Genomic DNA, 19454 nt, shown 5'->3' with positions numbered 1-19454 from the left:
ATAGGAAAGCGGGTGTACACCTAATGGTGTATAACCACTTTCCTATAATTATTTCATGTCTGTGTGATGTGTTTGTGCCAAACTTGTTCGTGTTTGCATTTGCTGTGTTTGTGCTATGTATGTGTGGTAGTCTGAATGCATGTATATGTATCTTGTATGTGTGTGTATGCATGCATGTGAGTTGCACATATTGTGTATGTACTATGTAACTACCATGTGTATACATGTGTCTTATGCATGAGTTGTTTGCAGGAATATGTGTTAATGCTGGAGATTTGAAGTATGTATACAGGTTATTTTTTTGTCTTTAATGATATAATCCTTAATAAAGATTATTTATCCTTAAATAAACTGATTTCTACAATATTTATGTTGGGAAGTTTCCTATTTTCATAGTCCATTTTAAATGTTTTTCATTATTCTCAGAATTACTTTCAGAAGCCCCCCCCCCTCAATGTGGATGTAAGCTATCAATCACACAGACAGTAAAACATAGGCTCTTGGAGACAGGTGGAGGCAGGCAGTGCCTAGAAGGCAGACAGCTAGACAGATAATTAGACAGTTAAACAGTGAAGTGGGCAAGTAAAAGGGAAGTCAGATGATCAAACAGACAGACAAGCAATCGGATTGATAACACTGGCCAACAAAATTAAATGTATTATACTCATCATGAATGCAGACCAACTCTTTGAGACTAATTTTTCATGCTGATTTCAAAACTTCTCTCCATTTCTATGTTACATATTTGTTAGTTACCTGGACTTTTGCCAACAGAGTTGGGTTGTGTTGCTGCTTGTTGATTGGTGACAGAAGCTGTGTTCAAAGTGATATAGAAAGGTGTGCCATCTGGGAGTACATAATACTGATTTTTAGTCTGTATCATCTTTGAATCGTCAGTAGATGCCATACTGGTCTGCATACCTTCACCCTTATATGTAGCTGGTTTTGATTGCTTTCGGGTGGCTGAAATTAAAGATAAAATATAGCACTGATTAGTTCATCATTAAACCATTATATGTGCATGTATGTATGTATATATATATATATATATATATATATATATATATACATGTGTATGTGTGTGTATCATCATCATCATCGTTTAACATCCACTTTCCATGCTGGCATGGGTTGGATGATTTGACTGTATTTATGTGAGACAGACTGTTAGACATGCAGCCAGACTGATGAAGAGATAGATACAAAGACCAGTTAATAGACAAACAGACAGATATATAATTGAGCTGGTGGTCAGATGATCAAAGAGGCAATCCTTCAAATTGATAGGCAGGCAGACACACAGCTGAACTGAATGCAAGGGAGTTTAGTTACCTTGAGTGCTCTTGTCTAAGTTGGGATTAGCTGTCTGCAGGGTACAGGTGTGAGGAGGTACCTTCACATTGATATACACATGTCCATGCTTGTCTGCCTGAGTTATCTTTGATTTGCTAGTTTCATTATCAGTCTGTACACTCATGTCCCCAACTTGTTTAGGTCGTTTTGGTGGCTGTGATGAGTCTGAAAGGAAAAAAAAAATCAAGCATAACACTAATTAGTTCTTCGTAACACTAATTAGTTCTTCGTAACACTAATTAGTTCTTCGTAACACTAATTAGTTCTTTTTATTTTGTAGTTTTAAGGTGAAAAAGCAATGAGATATTGTGCCATTCCCCTCCATAACTATTTCTAAATATATCACATTATGATTAACCCTCATGGTTGATCATAAATGTGGCTGAATTAAATAAAAGTTTCAAACACAGCATTGATTAATTCTTTTAAATTAATCACAAGTTCTGTAGTTGTAAAAGGAAAGGCAATGTGATGCTGTAACCATCAAACCAATGTGCACTTCTTTATTCAGTGTATGAGGTCTCTAGTTGTGCAAGAAATACAGGAGGTTTGCACATAGAATTGATTGGTTCTTCTTTATTTAACTTTTCTGTCATCCCATAAATAATGTTGATTTTTTTTATACTTCTTTTATTTTTCAAAATTAAGATAAGCAAAGTTCTTTTTTAATCTAAAATATTCTCTCCTTCATTTTCTACAATGCTCTTTCATCTATCTGGTAGACTTGCAAAGCCCCTCTTCCAAAATTCACATATCTTTCATGAAAAATAGTCCTCTAGTATTGTTTTGACCTTGTCTACAGGATTCATATTTTTCCATCCAAATGATTTTGAAGATTACAGAATAAATGATAATCAGATGGGACAATGTCTGGTGAATATGGTGGGTGGGGCACCGTTTCCCATTCAAACTGTTCCAGCCTTTGGAATGTCATCCTCCCTGTATGTCGCTGAGCATTATCCTGATGGAAGAATACCTTTTGCCTTGAAACCAAAGATGGTCATTTTTCTTCTAGCGCTGACTTAAGCCACTCAAGCTGCTCACAGTAGATCTTCTTTCTTTTCATTTGGTTTGGGTTTAAAAGTTCAAACTGGACTAAACCTTTCATATTCTACAAAAGAGTTAACAACAACTTACATGGGTGAAGACCTTCTTTAGCCTGGGGTGCCAGTGTTTCTCCTTTCCTTACCCAATGTCCTAGGCACTTGACATTTTTATAGAGAACCCATTTCTTGTCACTTGTCACTATTCGGTCCAAAAAGGTTCATTCATGTGATGCAACAGCAAAGAAGAGCATACATTCATTCTATGCATGCGATTAAACTTGGAAAGTTTGTGAGGAACCCATTGACCCAATTTCCTGACTTTTCCAATGGCATGAAGGTGTTGATGAATGGTTGAATGTCCAAATCCAAACTCCTCTGCTAATTCCTCAACAGTTATTATGGAATTTTGTTCCCCCAGGGTTTGCAGGACATCCTGGTTGAGCTCTACAGATCTTTCGGGATGAGGCTCATCTGCTAGACAATGACTCTTAAACAGCTACTTTGGCAGGAACTCAAACTCGTATATCACATGGAACTGACACTGACTCCAACTGAGAACTCATACAATGACTCTACTTCTGCTGACCTCTCTGACACTGATACATGGGAAGGGGAATACCATTTCCACTACAACACAAACACACGGCTGGACTGGACCAATTTACTTACCTGAGATGTCTCTGACTGATGGCCGTTTAACTGTTGATGGCGATTGACAGTCATGAGGAGGTACATTCACATGGATACGTATTGGTGAGGATTCCAGGCCTGACTGTTTTGGGATATTGAACTGGTACTGGTTTGGGCTTGACTTTTCAGCACCATTCTCACCTGTCTGCACACTCAGGTCCTTCATAATTTTAGGTTTTTTGGCAGGCTGTGGTGTAGCTGAAATTAAGCAAGTTTTTAAGTTAATTTTTTATTTTATTTTAGTGCTTTATATCTCTCTCTCACTATCCGCATTTAAGTTCTTTTTTTTGGTTGGGGCGGGCAGACATTTTTACACCTGGATATTTCCCCAATCCTTAACTGTGAAGTCATCACCATGAGTCCTTTAGAAAGAAAATATCTCTGCCCTTTCTCGAAATATTTGTGTTGATGATTTTGTATTTTGTAGTTTATCTATTTTTTTTTAATGATTTTTTTTTTATTATTCCCAACACTTGTATAAGTGAAGGTTAAACAGATGTGTATAGTTGAACAACTGAGCTGATATCAGATGAATCAACAGATTGATAGACAGTTATACAAACAATGAAGCTGGTGGTCAGATGATCAAACAAACAGACAAACTGACTGACCCAAAATTGGACTGAGAATCCAAATGTTACCTGGAGGGGATTGAACTGTTGATGCTGGACAGGTATGACGAGGTTGGTTCAGAGTAATATGGAGTGGTGAGGTAGCTGGGCGCTTGTGTTCTTGGATGTTGATCTTGTACTGCACTGGTTTCGGCCTATCATCACCTGTCTCAATAGTTTGTACACCCACACCATCAGTAACTTCATCTTCATTTTGTGAGTCAGAGGATTCTGGTGGAGATGAAATTTAAGAAAGTCAAACATAGCATTGATTAGTTTTTTTTGTCTCCTATAATTATAAAAAGATAAGACAATGGTACATGGTAACATTCATTACTTTCAGCATTTCTATATAAAATTTGGATGTCTGGTTGAAGTGGTATTTCTGAAATAAAAACAGATTTTGGACTAAACAGCTAAGGACAATAGTTGTGAAGGATGACGCAATGACTATTATATACAACTTCATACCTAAAGCCCAACTCAACAAGAATTTTAAGATTTTGGCAAAGGTGCTCATTAAAAGGTTGGTGATTTATTTGGAGATGTACAATTTTGAGCAATTTCTGGCAGATCTGTTCACAAAAATCTCCATCTCATGCAATACAGTGATAGAATCCTTTTAAAACTGTGAAGGCACTTTACAATAATATATTTTTGACACTTATATGATAATACAGACACACAATCAGACAGAGAGACCAATGGAATAAATACCTTGAGATTCCTCATCTGAAGGAGGTTCAGCTGCTGATTTTGGACAAGTATGCTGAGGCAGGTTGAAATTGATACGAAGTGGCGTATTTTCTGGCCGTGCATGTTCTTGGATGTTGATATCGTACAGTACTGGCTTTTCTCTGTCAGCAGCTGTCTCCTCAGTCTGTACACTTACAGTTTCAACAGGTTTACCCTCTTTTTGTGGCTCAAGGGTCTCTGCTGACCCTGCTGTGGCTGAAATTAAAGAAAGTCAAACATAGCACTGATTACTTCTTATTTACCAACCCCCAATGCTCTATAATTGTAATTAAGGGTTTTTTAATATACAATGTGGGATCCCTAGCTAATGTAATGAGGTTGAAGAAGGATAAAAGTGTCAGGAGTGATTTTTTTTTTGATTAACCACAAAGTGCAGACAACATGAATGTGTAGATGGCCAAAATACTGGACAACCAATCTGAGGTCAGTGACTTATTCCTTGACACTGGTATTTCATTGTCTCTATGACAATGATACTAAACTCTCAATTGACCCACTCCATTCAGCTGAAAGTAGTTTACTACGGGGCAGAAACATTGCTTTAGTTTCTGTAAGAATTAACAAATGGTTTGTTATCTTACAATTCTTAGTTCAATTCTACTTTTGCCCATCTTGATAAACTGAAGGAGAGAATAAGGAGACATACTTAATGAAGTAAGGCAAGTGATTTAATTAGGATATCCTGGACTTTGAACACTGCTAGCATGGAGCATATAATGAAAACTGGGGAGATTTTTTTGAGGCTGAATCTGAAAGTAATTTATATTTCAATTCCACTCACTTTTGAACTTTTGTGTTCGCTTTTATATAACCTAACCGTATGTACATGTTAAAGTTGATTCATCTGTTGATTTTTCTGATCTTATGCGAATGAAAATGTATAAATACACTCGTTTTTCCCACAGAAAAAAATAGGTAAATTTCAAAATCTCATCAAACAGGTTGCAAGAGTAAAGTTTGAAGGAAAAGGCAACTATTTTCTATACTTTTTCATCATAAGCAATAAGCAAATAACACAATTTGGGAACAAAATGTGTTACAAAGTGTAATTAGATTGTTAGACAATGAGACTGGCAGGCAGGTATGCAGGCAAACAGATAATCGATCAGACAATCAGACAGACAAATAGATTGATAGTCCATTGGAGAGGTAGTCAAATGATTGAGCTGGCAGTTGGATGATCAAAGAGGCAATCACACAAACTGATGGATATACAAGGTTTTAGTGAAATAGAGAACACAGCAGCTTAGTTACCTGGACTCTCTTCTACGATAAGTTGAACTGTTAATGGTGGGTGCATGTCTTTCTTTGTGTCAGCACCCATATCATCAGTTTGCACACCGATTTCCTTAAGTGCAGGCTTCTTTTGTTGCTCTGCTGCAGTGTCTGGCTGTGATGCAGCTGAAATTAAAGAAGATTACACATAACAGTAATTAGTTTATTCAGGAACAAAATGTGTTACAAAGTGTAATTAGATTGTTACACAATAAGACTGGCAGGCAGGTATGCAGGCAAACAGATAATCAATCAGACAGACAGAGAGACAATGAAGCTGATGTCAGACAAACAAATAGATTGATAGTCCATTGGAGAGGCAGTCAGAGGATTAAAGAGGCAATCACACAAACTGATGGATATACAAGGTTTTAATCAAATAGAGTACTCATAAGTTTCGCTACCTGGAGTGGTCTCAGGGGCCACATCTTCCTTTGTGTCAGCACCCATATCATCAGTTTGCACACCGATTTCCTTAAGTGCAGGCTTCTTTTTTTGCTCTGCTGCAGTGTCTGGCTGTGATGCAGCTGAAATTAAAGATTACACATAGCAGTAATTAGTTTATTCAAAAACAAAATGTGTTACAGTGTAATTAGATTGTTACACAATAAGACTGGCAGGCAGGTATGCAGGCAAACATAATTGATCAGACAGACAGAGAGACAATGAAGCTGATGTCCGACAAATAGATTGATAGTCCATTGGAGAGGCAGTCAAATGGTTTGAGCTGGCAGTCAGAGGATCAAAGAGGCAATCACACAAACTGATGGATATACAAGGTTTTAGTCAAATAGAGAACTCATAAGTTTCGCTACCTGGAGTGGTCTCAGGGGCCACATCTTCCTTTGTGTCAGCAACCATATCATCAGTTTGCACACTGATTTCCTTAAGTGCAGGCTTCTTTTTTTGCTCTGCTGCAGTGTCTGGCTGTGATGCAGCTGAAATTAAAGAAGCATTAATTAATATTTTTTGATTAGTCACATTTTTTAGCTTTAAAAGGAGAGACAGTGTGAAGTAGTGACACACATGACCTGAAATATTCCTACTTACAATAATGAATCAGTTGTATGTGGTGGATTAGAATGATTGGCAAAACATAAACTATTTGTTAATTCTATTTCAAAATCCATACTAGGAATACAAGCTAAATTGTCACAATTAGAAATACCTAATCATAACAAATACTTTTCACTTTTAATTACTCTTTTCACTAATTTTTATGAATATCAGACATGTCTTTTATCAATGCTGCTTCAGTGCTGTTTGGTAATGGAATCCTATCATGATTCCTTCCTACTTTGTTTCCATGTATTCTGGTGGTAATTGCTTTGGCAGCAGGCAGAATTAGTTCCTTTGCTGTTGTGTGTAGTTTCCACTCATTGCTATTAAAAGAGACACATCATACAACATAAACAGTATTTTTATTATCAGTCAGTTACAAGTTTTTCCATTGACTTTTGTTGTCAAAGTAGTTTCTGCAATCTTGGAAAATATTCATTGTTTCCTTTATGCTTAGTTTTAAATGTCAGTCACATTTGGTTGGCTTCATGCTGTCGTTGGACAATGCTTCATAAAACACAACACAATGTGGCTTTTTTTCAACTTTATGGTAGCTGTATAGAAATCCAAAAGATATGTACTTGTCACAAGATTTATAAGTTATCCATTTCATAAAACTTAAACTAGAATTTTTTTCATTTAACCTAGATGGATTTCCATGGTCAGATGCATAAAGAATTTTAGCCAGGTATATAAAGAATTTTTACTGATGTCAAAACTGTTATGAAGAGAATAATTCATAAATATTCATGTATCATACAGAGTTTATTAAAATATTTGGTGTTTACATGTGATCCTTTAAATTAAGGCCAGTGAAAACATTATGTCTCATGTTCATATCACTTGTAAGCAATTTCTGGATGAGCATGCACAAGATGGAATGTCATATGCCATATTCACAATATACAATATTCATAGCAACAGTTTCAAACCTTGCTATATCATTAATACCTTTCCTAATTCAATTGTCAAAATTCAGAAATCAAACAAACACACAGCTACAGTTACTGCATATCCAGAAGTCTTCTATCTTGTGCTGTGAACCCGGTCAAAGTTAACCTTGGACTAGAACTGTATAAAGTTCTAGGCATATTTTTTATGAACCTTATAGTGAGTAATTAGACATTTTGCACTGCAACCATTTAAACTCAGCTCATGGACCCTAAATACTATCTTCTGAAACCCCAAGGGTTCATGCATTTGGTTGGGAACCACTGTTCTGTTATAATTCTATCAAACCTAGGATCTCCACCAGGAATTTCCTTGTCTTCAATGTGTCTTTTTATCCACTATTCATGTTTGATTCCGTAAATCCCATAAACCGACAAAAGTTTCTTTGTATGATTAACCTCTCTTTCTAGAAAGAGCAGCTAAATCTTCCTCAAAAATCACTTCTTCCATTTTAAATAAGAAAAAGATGAGATGATTTGAACTTGAATTGTTCTGATAATAGAACTGCTTAGTCAGAAGTGATAAGGGGCCAAATATCACTAACAGCACTCTAATTGCCAGGTCCCTGTTGGGGCGGGAGGTGAGGAAAGGACAGTATTACTATTGCAGGAATGCTCTTGATCATCATTCTACTCAATAAAGGTTGAATTCAGAGGTTGTCAACAACAACAAACTATTCGTTGGGTGTCAGGGGCCAAATAGCTTGACATGAAGTATACAGAAGTCAAAGTGAAACAAACCATAGACAACTGTCAACATTTCTTCAAGAGCTGATGTCAGACAGACAGTCAAGTTGATGGTCAGATGATTAAAGAGGTAATCAAACAAATTCACAGACAAGCAGATACACAATCAGAGAGACCAGTGATTTACCTCCCAGGAGTCAGTTTGAGCTGTTGATGGTTGACACAATCAGAGAGAGAGAGAGAGAGATCGATCAGTGATTTACTTACCTGGAGTGGGTTTGTCTGTTGTCGGTTGACAGATGTGAGGCATGGTCACATTGATATGGATTGGTAAAACACCTGGTTTCGTTTCCCTCTGGGTATCATTTTGTGTCTTCGGTGAATTGGCAACATCACCTATCTTAACAGTTTGCACACTGGCGTTCTCTGTACTTTTAGGTTCTTTTCTTGGCTCTGTAGTCAATTGAAGAAGTTCACACATAGGATTGATTAGTTTTGTTTTGTTTTTTCACTAAGCACACAATATTATAGTTGCAAAGGGAGGCAGTGAGATGTTGTGACACTCATGGCTTCAAATATTTCTGTTTACAATTCTGACTTTTTCTATTTTTAATCTTCCTCAAGAAAAAATAGAACCCATGACTTTTATGAGGTCCCTCAAACTTATGGAAGGGTTAGAGGATAGTATCCTCAAACTGGAAACCAGGCTCAAATACTTGCAAAACAATAGACTTCACTTCGGTCATCCAAGGTGCTGGATGGGAGTACTGAACTATAGAATGGATTAAATCTATTACCTAAGCACCTAAGTAGGCCATGCCAAGATTTGAACTAATTAAGACAAGAACCAGGACAAATAGCACATGGCACCAGGTCTGAGGGGATTACTGTTCTTGTTAATGCACTGCCTACAAGTGGTACATTGACCTGAAAAGGAAGAAAGTCATAGATGAAATTAAAAAGCAATCAAACACAGCAATGTGATCCAGAAGTTCATTTGTCAACCACATAGTTTTGGATTTAGACCCACTCTGCAGCACCTTGGGCAGGTGTCTTTTAACAAAGCCTTGTAGGTAGATTTGAATGATGGAAACTGAAAGAAAATATCTGCAAGTGTGTGTGCATGTGTGTCTGATTGTGTCTACTAGTCTTCACATCACATGATGGCTGTAGATGAGCTTCACCATCATACAAGTGGTGTACTTCGTCATTACCAATCTTCTGGGGAAAAAATGTCAAGCTCTGGAAGAGTATTACCTTGCTTAGAAACAGGTGAGGATTGGCAATTGGAAGGGCATCCAGCCATAGAAAATCTGCCTCAAAGAATTCTATCTGATCCATACAAATATTATGATGATGATGATGTGAGTGCATGTACACACACACACACATGCATATTCATTGATGTCTGTACGTTTGTTTACGTCTGTAATCACTTGTGTGACAGTGCAGCAGATGGTGGTGTTGTCAGCTCCACCTGTCAACAAAACATTTGGACACTTTGTGCCTTCAAAGCTTATGGATTAGAATTAACAAAACATTTACTGGAAAACCAGGTGAGTGTCAGTGCCAGGAAGGACATCCAGCTTCAAAACAATTCTTCAACATATTTGTCCAACCCATGAAAGCATGGAAAAACAGATGTAAAACAAATGAACAAACTACAATGTCCAGAGAACATGAATGCACAGATGGCCAGAATACTGGACAACCAACCAGATGTTTACATCCTGTCAGTGACTTTTCAATGTTTCCAAGGTAAACTCTTAATTGGACCACTCCATCAAGTTGAAAGTAGTTACCATGGGGGGGGGGGGGAATTAAATAACTCCAGCTGGGGTAAAACTATAGATTTAACTAATTATCTGTTATCTTACATTGTATACGGGGTCTGGAGAAGCCATTCTAGTAATCAGTTTCAGTCAAGGGCACACGTTAGTTGTCTAGGACTTTAGTCATTAGATCTGAACTCTGAACACATTAAAAGCAGCATGTGATGTCCGGCATGTTCATCAGTCCATTCCATATTGAACAATATTTCTTACCAGACAGACATATTCTTCAGCTTTGAGAGACTGTTATCAAGAACCAAGTCCGATGGATACAAGGTGAGAGGTAATGAGGTGTGTTGGTTCAATTCTGGAAGGCCCCTGTTTTATATCTATTTTTCTAGATTTTTATTTTAGCCTTTGTTAAAGCAGTTGTTTTACAATTAGACGTCTTTCCTATTCCTAATAATCTAACTGTGAAATAATCTCCATAAACACAGTAATCATAGAATGGTCTCCTGCACTTTCCCCACCTTTTTTTTACTTTCTTTTTTAATCCTTTTCGGCAAGATATTTACAAATGCTTTCTATATTATATTTTCTTTTCTTATGGCTGGAGATGTGCAAGTAATACGTTTGATAGCGTTGAACGATCCATTCCACAGCTCACAATGGTCTCACAATGGTCTCACAATGGTCTTACTAGTGTCTTACTAGTGTCTTACTAGTGTCACTTTTTTACTGATTAAATGTTAAATGTATGGGATGAGTTATTGCTCGTTTGAAGATTATATTTGAGACTTCCAGCCTCGTTTTGAGAACTTAATTGTTTTTTGATAGTTTATTTTGCTACATTTCAATTGACCTCTGTTCTTCATCAGGTATTTCATTCTGATGCATTTTTATACCAGTGTTATAAATGTAGAAGAATATATATATATATATATATATATATGTGTATATATTGGATTTTGTGTGTGGTTATTAATTATGTTTCTCTAGTTTCTGCTTGTATTGCCTCCATTCAGATTATTAAACGGTATATGTATGTATGTATATATATATATATATATATATATATATATATATTGGCAACTAAAGTGAGATCGCAGCCATGGCCGATGCCAGTATTGCAAGTCCAGCCCATTTAACAGTACCCTTGATGCATTGGGCAATGTGATAAGCTTGAGAAGACCTGTTGAGTCAAGTAAAACCAAAATCGTAGCTGTGGCCAGTGCTCCCTGAGTGGCTTCCATTCCAGTGGCACATAAAATTTATCATCCAAACGTGGTCAATGCCAGTGTCCCCTAACTGGCTCCTGTGCCAGCGGCATGTAAAAAGTAGTATCCGAACATGATCGATGCTAGGCCCACCTGACTGGGTCTCGTGCCGGCGGCATGTAAAAAGCACCCACTACACTCTCGGAGTGGTTGGCATTAGGAAGGGCATCCAGCTGTAGAAACTTTGCCAAATCAGGTTGGAGCCAGCCCTCAGTCAAACCATCCAACCCATGCCAGCATGGAAAACAGATGTTAAACAATGATGATGATGATACATATACATACACACACATATGTATATACACACAGATATATATACATACACAAACATACACATACATACATATATACATATGTATATATGCATATATATATATATATATATATATATATATATATATATATATATATATATATATATATATATATATATATATATATATATATATATATGTATGCATGTAATTATATATATATTGATTGTTTCTTAATTAGATAAAAGAAAGAGGCTTAGACTAAACAAAAAACATAATACATGGAGTAAATTTCAATATATCTATTTTAAAAGAGTAAATGTGATTTAAAAGCTTTGTTAAAGATGCTTTATTGAAGAACATATGAGCCAAGCTTGGCTGTACTTTAATCAGTGCAAAGCTTTTATGTATGTGTGTGCAAATATATATATATATATATATATATATATATATATATATATTGTGTGTGTATGTGTGCGTGTATGTTGCATGTGTATATATCTGAGCATGTGTGTTATTACTTGGTTGTGCCTGCAAATGCTTCTTAGAGACTAATTGAGAATAGAACTCAGTATGTCTGTACTCTGAATTTATTCTGTATATTATTAGCTCAGGCCACTTCACATCTCATTGCTCAGTGTTTCTTGTCTAGAAACAGCTCTCAGACAGAAATGATTAGAGATGACAATTTTTGAGTAGTTTAGTTGGTATAGCATGAATCAGGCATTTTGTTTTCAGCATCCAGGTCTCACTGTCAACAGAATGTTAGCTTAATCTAATTTGAATGCTTTGTCATAATTAAAGTTTTTTCTTATGATGACACTTGAGGATTAATTCAGATTCCCTATTTATAATTTTTCAAGATTTTTGGTTTTAGTTAGTATTTGGAGAATTTTCCTCAATACAGAGATTGCAGGAGTTCTAAAACAAGTCATAAACTGGAAGCTTGCAACAAGTTGAAATCTTGCTGTATCATCCAAACATACTGAAGCACCATCCACTGTCCTCATCTGAGGATTGCTTCCAGGGAAGATATTCTGAGTGATGAGAGATGACAAAGCTTCAGCTAATACTAAATATACACACACACACACACACACATAGACATATATACTTACAGTCATGTCTGTATGTGAAGAGAGAAAGGTGACGAGAGACGAAGTGAGAGAAAGAGACGAATACATAGATTTCAAACAAATACTAGTGCTGTTGTTATTGTTATATTCTTTTATTATCCGTTATTAGCCATTTCCTTTTTACTTCTGATTTCGTTTCATGGTAATGCAACAATTCTGTTGGGGTGTTTGTTTACAATTAGATACCACAATAACAACATCTTCATCTGGAATCTTGACATCAATAGGTTTTTCACGGTAAGAACACTTCATCCTCCTTGGACAGACAGCAGGGCATGACATGACATGGCAGCCAATAAGAAAGAAATAGCAAAACAACACAATTAAGAAAAAAATCACATCAATATTGAAAGACTAACATTTTGGTAGGATGGAGTTTCCTCCTTCTTTAACATTATGGCCCCTATACATTCTGGGTTCAGATCTCACTGGCAGTTGTCTTTGAGTCAAGAAATTAAGTCCAAGTATTGTTGCTGTTGTTTAGACCCAGGTTAGCCTGATTGAGCAGATCTTATGATCAAAGACACTCCAAGTTTGACCATCTGTCCTTTTGCACATCAAGGTCTACATTATCCAGTATTTCCTTCCTTTTAAATATCACCATCATCACAATCACAATCATCATCATTTTATTGTCCAGTTTTCCATGTCTGCATGGGTTGGATGGAATTTGTTGGGGCAGATTTTCTAAAGCTGGAACGCCCTTCCAGTCACCAAATCTCACCTGTTTCCAGGTAATGTAATATTTCCCCTTAACGAGACATGTTTTCACGAAAGCTTGGAAACTAATGACACTGCTTCTAACACGGTGATGCTTGTTTGCAGCTATCATGTGATATCAAGACAATGAGACATAAACACGAACACACAAATATATGATGAGCTTCTTTCAGTTTCTCCCAACCAAATCCACTCACAAGGCTTTGGTCAACCTGGGGCTATGGTAAAAAGATTTGCCCAAAGTGCCACAAAGTGGGACTGAACCCAAAACCATGTGGTTGGGAATTTAACTTGTTAACCATGCCTGCACCGATGAAATAAAGCCTTTGAAATTGCTTGGAAAGTTACCTGGAATTAGTTGATCCTTTATCTTTCTCTCTGTCTCTCTGTCTCTTTCTCTCTCTCACACACACACACACTAATAATAATAATTGACATATATTTGGCTACTGTTTCCAGAAACTTTGCTGAGCATGTGGGGGCTTCCTCATTTTCTTGCATATGTACTAGAAGGGAAATAAATTATATATATAAATATATATATTATATGTGTGTGTGTGTGTGTGTAAATTTATTTCCTTGTAGCTTCTCAAATGTGTATTCTTCTGCCAACATTAGAAATAATATTTAGTTATCTTTTCAATTTCCATGTTCAAATTTGACTTTCATCCCTCCAGAATCAATAAATAGATATCATTGCCACTAATACATTTGGGAAATAGTCTCAACTTTGCCCTTTCACTACAAGTTTGTTTCTGGGTACCAAAATCATCATCATCGTCGTCATCATCATCATTGCTGTCATCATGACTGAGTGACCAAGAAGTTTTCTTCCCAACCATGTGATTTTAGATTCAATCCCACAATGTTGCCCTTTGAGTATATTTCTTCTACTATAGCCCTTGGTCAACCAAAGCCTCTTTGTTTGTGGATTTGGTAACTGGAAACTGAAAGAAAACCATTAATATGTGTGTGTGTGTGTGTGTGTGTGTGTCTCTGTGTGTGTGTGTGTGCGCGCCTCATCAACTGGGCATCATGTCATAAAGGTAAAATCAATTGCCAACATCATACAAACAGTGTCATTAATTTCCAGTCATCCGGGAAACATGTCTGCTCAAGAGGAAAATATTACATTACTTGGAAGCAAGTGAGGTTTGGTAACTGGTGGAGTATCCAGTGGGAAATCTGATGCAACAAATTCCATCTAACTCATGTAAGCATGGGAAAATGGACATTGATGATGATGATGATGACGACAATGATAATGATGACAACGATGATGATGATGATGATGATACTAAGCCCTCTTATTTCTATTGCTCTCACTACCAAGCAAGCTCTATGTACCTCGGCTATGTGCAGTGTTTTAGTTTTGAATCTTTTACTGAGCTGAGAGTGTTTCCTGCACACACGCACACATGTGTGCGTGTGCGTGTGCGTGTGGTATGTATTAGTACTATTTCCTGGATGCAATGCATATTTATAGGTTCTGCTGTTTCAGCTGTTTTCTTGCTTCTTTTTGGATCATTCCACAGCACTCACTATTGTAGGGACTGTTGTTGTTGTTTCTGTTGTTGAAACTTTCATCAGTATTGAGTTTATTACTTCTGTCTCTTTAAGGAACATATACTTGCACATCCTGAAACTGCTCCACCTCCTCATCTTCCTTCATCTAAATTATAGTGTCCCCAGATATTTCATTACCAGTTAAGATTCTCTTGCTGTTTGTGTTCCCTAAAATAATATAAGGGCTCCTACTCTCCAGAGAAGAATCCATTGAAGTTTGAATCCCTAATAGGTTTCGATTTCCTAAACCCGACCAAACTCTGATGATTGGTGCTGTCCTTGATTCGGGCATGAGGAGCAACAACAAATTGAATCTCGTAAGATTTGGAAGAAGAAATAAAAACCACCACTACATACATTAAGCAACCTTTTCCCACTTTCTACAGCCAGATGTATATGTCTATATGTATGTGTGTTTGTGTGTGTGTGTGAGTGTGTATACATATATATATATATATATATATATATATATATATATATATATATATACCGGAGTAAGCACATAAAATGTGCAACAAGGTGGAAAAAAGAGTACTCAAATACCAGAGGTAGAGTAATATGCTTTATTTAAAAGCAGCAGAAATATAACAAAAAAAACGTTACTCTGAGTTTCACGTTCCCGTTCATCGGGAACGTGAAACTCAGAGTAACGGTTTTTTTGTTATATTTCTGCTGCTTTTAAATAAAGTATATATATATATATATATATATATGTATACACACACACACACACACACACACACACACACATATCATCAGTGGATCATATATTTGGAAAAGAAGTACACTCTAAAAGTTAGAGCAATAATGTATTTAGACGAAGATAAATATATGTCTGGTCAATGAGTGACCAATTTCACTTTATGGGTGTTAAACCATTGGTCACTCTATGACCAATGGACATATGTTTATCTTCATGTAAATATATATATGCATACACACATATATGTATACACATATAATGTGCATACTGTAAATATCTACTTAAATTAGGCAATAAGCATTAATTGTCAACAAAAAGCCACATCATTGTGAGAGACTATGTAAAAATATTTTGACAACAAAAATTATTTACTTATATACATGCACGAACACACGCACACACATACACACACACACCTGTTTGTATGTGTAAATTTTTACTTATGTATATAAATATACATATATATTTATGTGTATGTGTATAATATGTGTATGTGCATATGTGTATGTGTATGCATGTGTGTATGTGCTGTGTGTGCATGTATGTATGTATGTATATATATATATATATATATATATATATATATATATATATATATATATATACATACAGGGTGTGCCATGTAACCAAGAACAAGACAAAACAAGGTAAAACACAAAACACTGAACTTAAATCACACTCCCTGTTAAATAGCACATATTCAATGTCGACCTTCATGGCACCATGTAATTGGCTGCATGCAAACATCAGCTTACATCTGCCCATCCCATGTATCATGTCGACAACGACAACCTCAAATTAAAGCTTGTCATTGTGAGGGAACTAACTACACCTCCTCCCACCCACCAAATATGCCCCTGATGCAGCTGTCTAGGGTTTCCAATTCAGGACAGCTTGGAGGGCACATAATTTGAGGGGTCATATAGTCACATATGAGGTGGCATCAAAAGGTTCCCAGACATGTTATGTTTAATAAAAAATAATTTCTTTACCTAAATGTTAACATCATCTCCTTTGAAATAGTTCCCTTTCACAGCAATACACCGGTCCCAGTGTTCCTGCCACTTTTGCAATCCAACCTGGAAGTTGTTTTCAGTAAGTGGGTCACGGACCTTCTGTGATTTGCTCTGCATCTTGACAATGGTATTAAAACAGTCACCTTTGAGCTACATTTTCCTCTTGGAGAAGAAATGAAAGTCTGCAGGTGCTAAATCTGGTGAATAGGGGTGGGGGGCGGCAGGTGTGGAAGCAATACCATGTCGTTTCTGGCAAGAAACTCACAAGTGACAGGGTGCATTGTCGTCATGAAGAATCCAATTCTTCGTGCTTCACAGAGCCAATCTCTTTTGCCAATTGTCCTCCTTCAAACATTTCAAAATGTCATTGATTGTCCTCCAATGATCTTCATGTACAAACTGATGAATTTCCTCCAAATTTCTGGGGGTGACACTCATGCCAGGTTTCCCAGATTGCTCATCATCTTCCAGGGATGTTCTTCCACTTTTGAAGCACTCAAAACATTGCATATAACCCCATTGTCTTGTTGCTGTTGCTGTAAGCATGCTCAATGTCTCCATAGCAGACTTCCCAAGTTTAATGCAAAATTTCACAACTTGCAATGTAAACACAGCAACATCACTCAGCTCACTGCTTCATGAAGGTCCCTGCTAGCTCTCACTGTGCATGCAACCATGTGCTACCATCTTTTGGCACGCTACAGAATTAGTCCAGCAACTTTTTGATACCACCTCATAGTGGTTCTTTTGGGTCTTGTTAGGCATCAGCTGCCCCTCTCCTCAACACATAGGATTCATACTTAGGCACCACTCATTTGATACTCAACTCTACCATCCTTACTCAGCAATGGGCCCCTTCAACCTACTGGGGTTGTCATTGATGATCTCCTAGACCCGTTGGATAAATTCATATGTCCAGATTGTCAACAAGGAATTACTTTCTCCTGTAGCTTTTTCCCAACCCAGAATATGCAGGCCCCAGTCATAGTCAAGATTTCTGAATTGCTAAGATTTGACAGCTACGGCCATGAGCAATGCACACTTTTTCATTTCCCATGTCATATTAGAAGCTGCCATGTTGAGATTGTTCTCATGCCTGAAAAACAAATGAGAAAATTAAAACTTGATGCAGACTGGGTAATGTTACTCTAGGTTTTCTTCCACTTATGACTTGCTGCACATGCTACAGTTTGTGTATATATATATATATATATATATATATATAGTATTAATGAAGCAGGAGATGGAATTTGTATTAGAATTTTAATAAGCATGACATGTTTAGTTTCTGAAGTAAATCTACATATAACAACAGGTAGTCTAAACTGTGCCAGTGCTTTACTCATCATGTAATTATACATTTTTGTATAAGTTTTCTATTATTAAATGTATACATACATACGTATATATATATATATATATATATATATATATATATATATATATCATCATCATCATCGTCGTCGTTTAACCTTTTGTTTTCTATGCTGGCATAGATTGGATGATTTTACAGGATCTGGTTGTTTGACAGGATTGTGTCAAACTCCAGTATCTACTTAGGCATGATTTCTATGGCTAAATACCCTTCCTAATGCCAACCACTTTATTGTGTGTACTGGGTGCTTTTTTCATGCCACCAACATTAATAAGGTCAACGGGTAGCTTGCATGACAAGAAAGAACAAGGGAGGGATATTGAGGGGGTGGGAAAGCCCAGGTGTCTTGTAATAGGGGAGATACATGGCAATCCCACATTACATAGATGCGAGTGGGAATAGCTGGAATGAAGATAGAGATGGTTGTGACTAGATGTCAGAGCATAAGAAGATGTGAGGAGAGAAGAACAGATGATTAGAGATGGGGGTAGAGATGAATGTAGTGAGTAATGAATGAAGGTGAAGGTGGAGAAGGTAAGGGTTAGGATTAGGGAGGAGAAGAGATCAGAAAGTAGTGGAATGATGTGCAAGGTGTAGGAGCAGTGGAGGGGTGGAGATAAAGAGGTTCAAAAGGTCTAGTGGAGCATGATGATGTATATGAGAGGGTATGGAGAATGGTAGCAGGTATAAGAGGGGTCAAGAATGGAGTGTGGGAGCGAGGGGAGGGAGTGAGAGAAAGAAAGGGCTGAAGGTACAGAAAGGAAGAGATGATTGAGAGACATTGTGCAGGAAGGGACGACAATGAGAATGAGGGAGGGAAGTGGTTGTGGGAAGAGTAGGGTAGGGTTGCCAAAACAAGTGATGGCTAGCAAATGGTAAATACAAAACCATTCACTATCTGGGCGACCAAGTTAGTAGTGGGGGTGGGTGCGCTGAAAGTGTAGCTGCTAGAATAAGAATAGCCTGGGCAAAGTTTAGAGAGCTCTTACCCCTGCTGGCGACAAAGGGACTCTCACTCAGAGTAAAAGGCAGACTGTATGACGCATGCGTACGAACAGCCATGCTACATGGCAGTGAAACATGGGCTGTAACTGCTGAGGACATACGTAAGCTCGCAAGGAATGAAGCCAGTATGCTCCGTTGGATGTGTAATGTCAATGTGAATACCCGTCAGAGTGTAAGTATCTTGAGAGAAAAGCTGAACATTA

The 19454-nt window shown here is 37.1% G+C and overlaps 1 protein-coding gene across 1 annotated transcript in view; it reads right to left on the bottom strand.

The window, feature by feature from the left end:
• Nucleotides 1-19454, bottom strand: part of LOC106883301 (proteoglycan 4) — a 38229-nt gene that overhangs the window by 8390 nt on the left and 10385 nt on the right. The window contains exons 5-13 of the mRNA XM_052975907.1: nucleotides 8695-8880; nucleotides 6547-6669; nucleotides 6136-6258; nucleotides 5711-5857; nucleotides 4418-4651; nucleotides 3731-3931; nucleotides 3069-3287; nucleotides 1333-1518; nucleotides 757-963 (exon numbers count right to left, since the gene is read on the bottom strand). Coding sequence (XP_052831867.1) covers nucleotides 757-963; nucleotides 1333-1518; nucleotides 3069-3287; nucleotides 3731-3931; nucleotides 4418-4651; nucleotides 5711-5857; nucleotides 6136-6258; nucleotides 6547-6669; nucleotides 8695-8880 — 1626 coding nt within the window. The remainder of the gene's footprint in view (nucleotides 1-756; nucleotides 964-1332; nucleotides 1519-3068; nucleotides 3288-3730; nucleotides 3932-4417; nucleotides 4652-5710; nucleotides 5858-6135; nucleotides 6259-6546; nucleotides 6670-8694; nucleotides 8881-19454) is intronic.

The sequence above is a fragment of the Octopus bimaculoides genome, chromosome 23 (assembly GCF_001194135.2).
Source record: "Octopus bimaculoides isolate UCB-OBI-ISO-001 chromosome 23, ASM119413v2, whole genome shotgun sequence".
In the NCBI taxonomy this organism is placed as follows: domain Eukaryota; kingdom Metazoa; phylum Mollusca; class Cephalopoda; order Octopoda; family Octopodidae; genus Octopus; species Octopus bimaculoides.
Note: the sequence above shows the minus strand (reverse complement) of the source record. Positions and strands in the feature narration are given on the sequence as shown.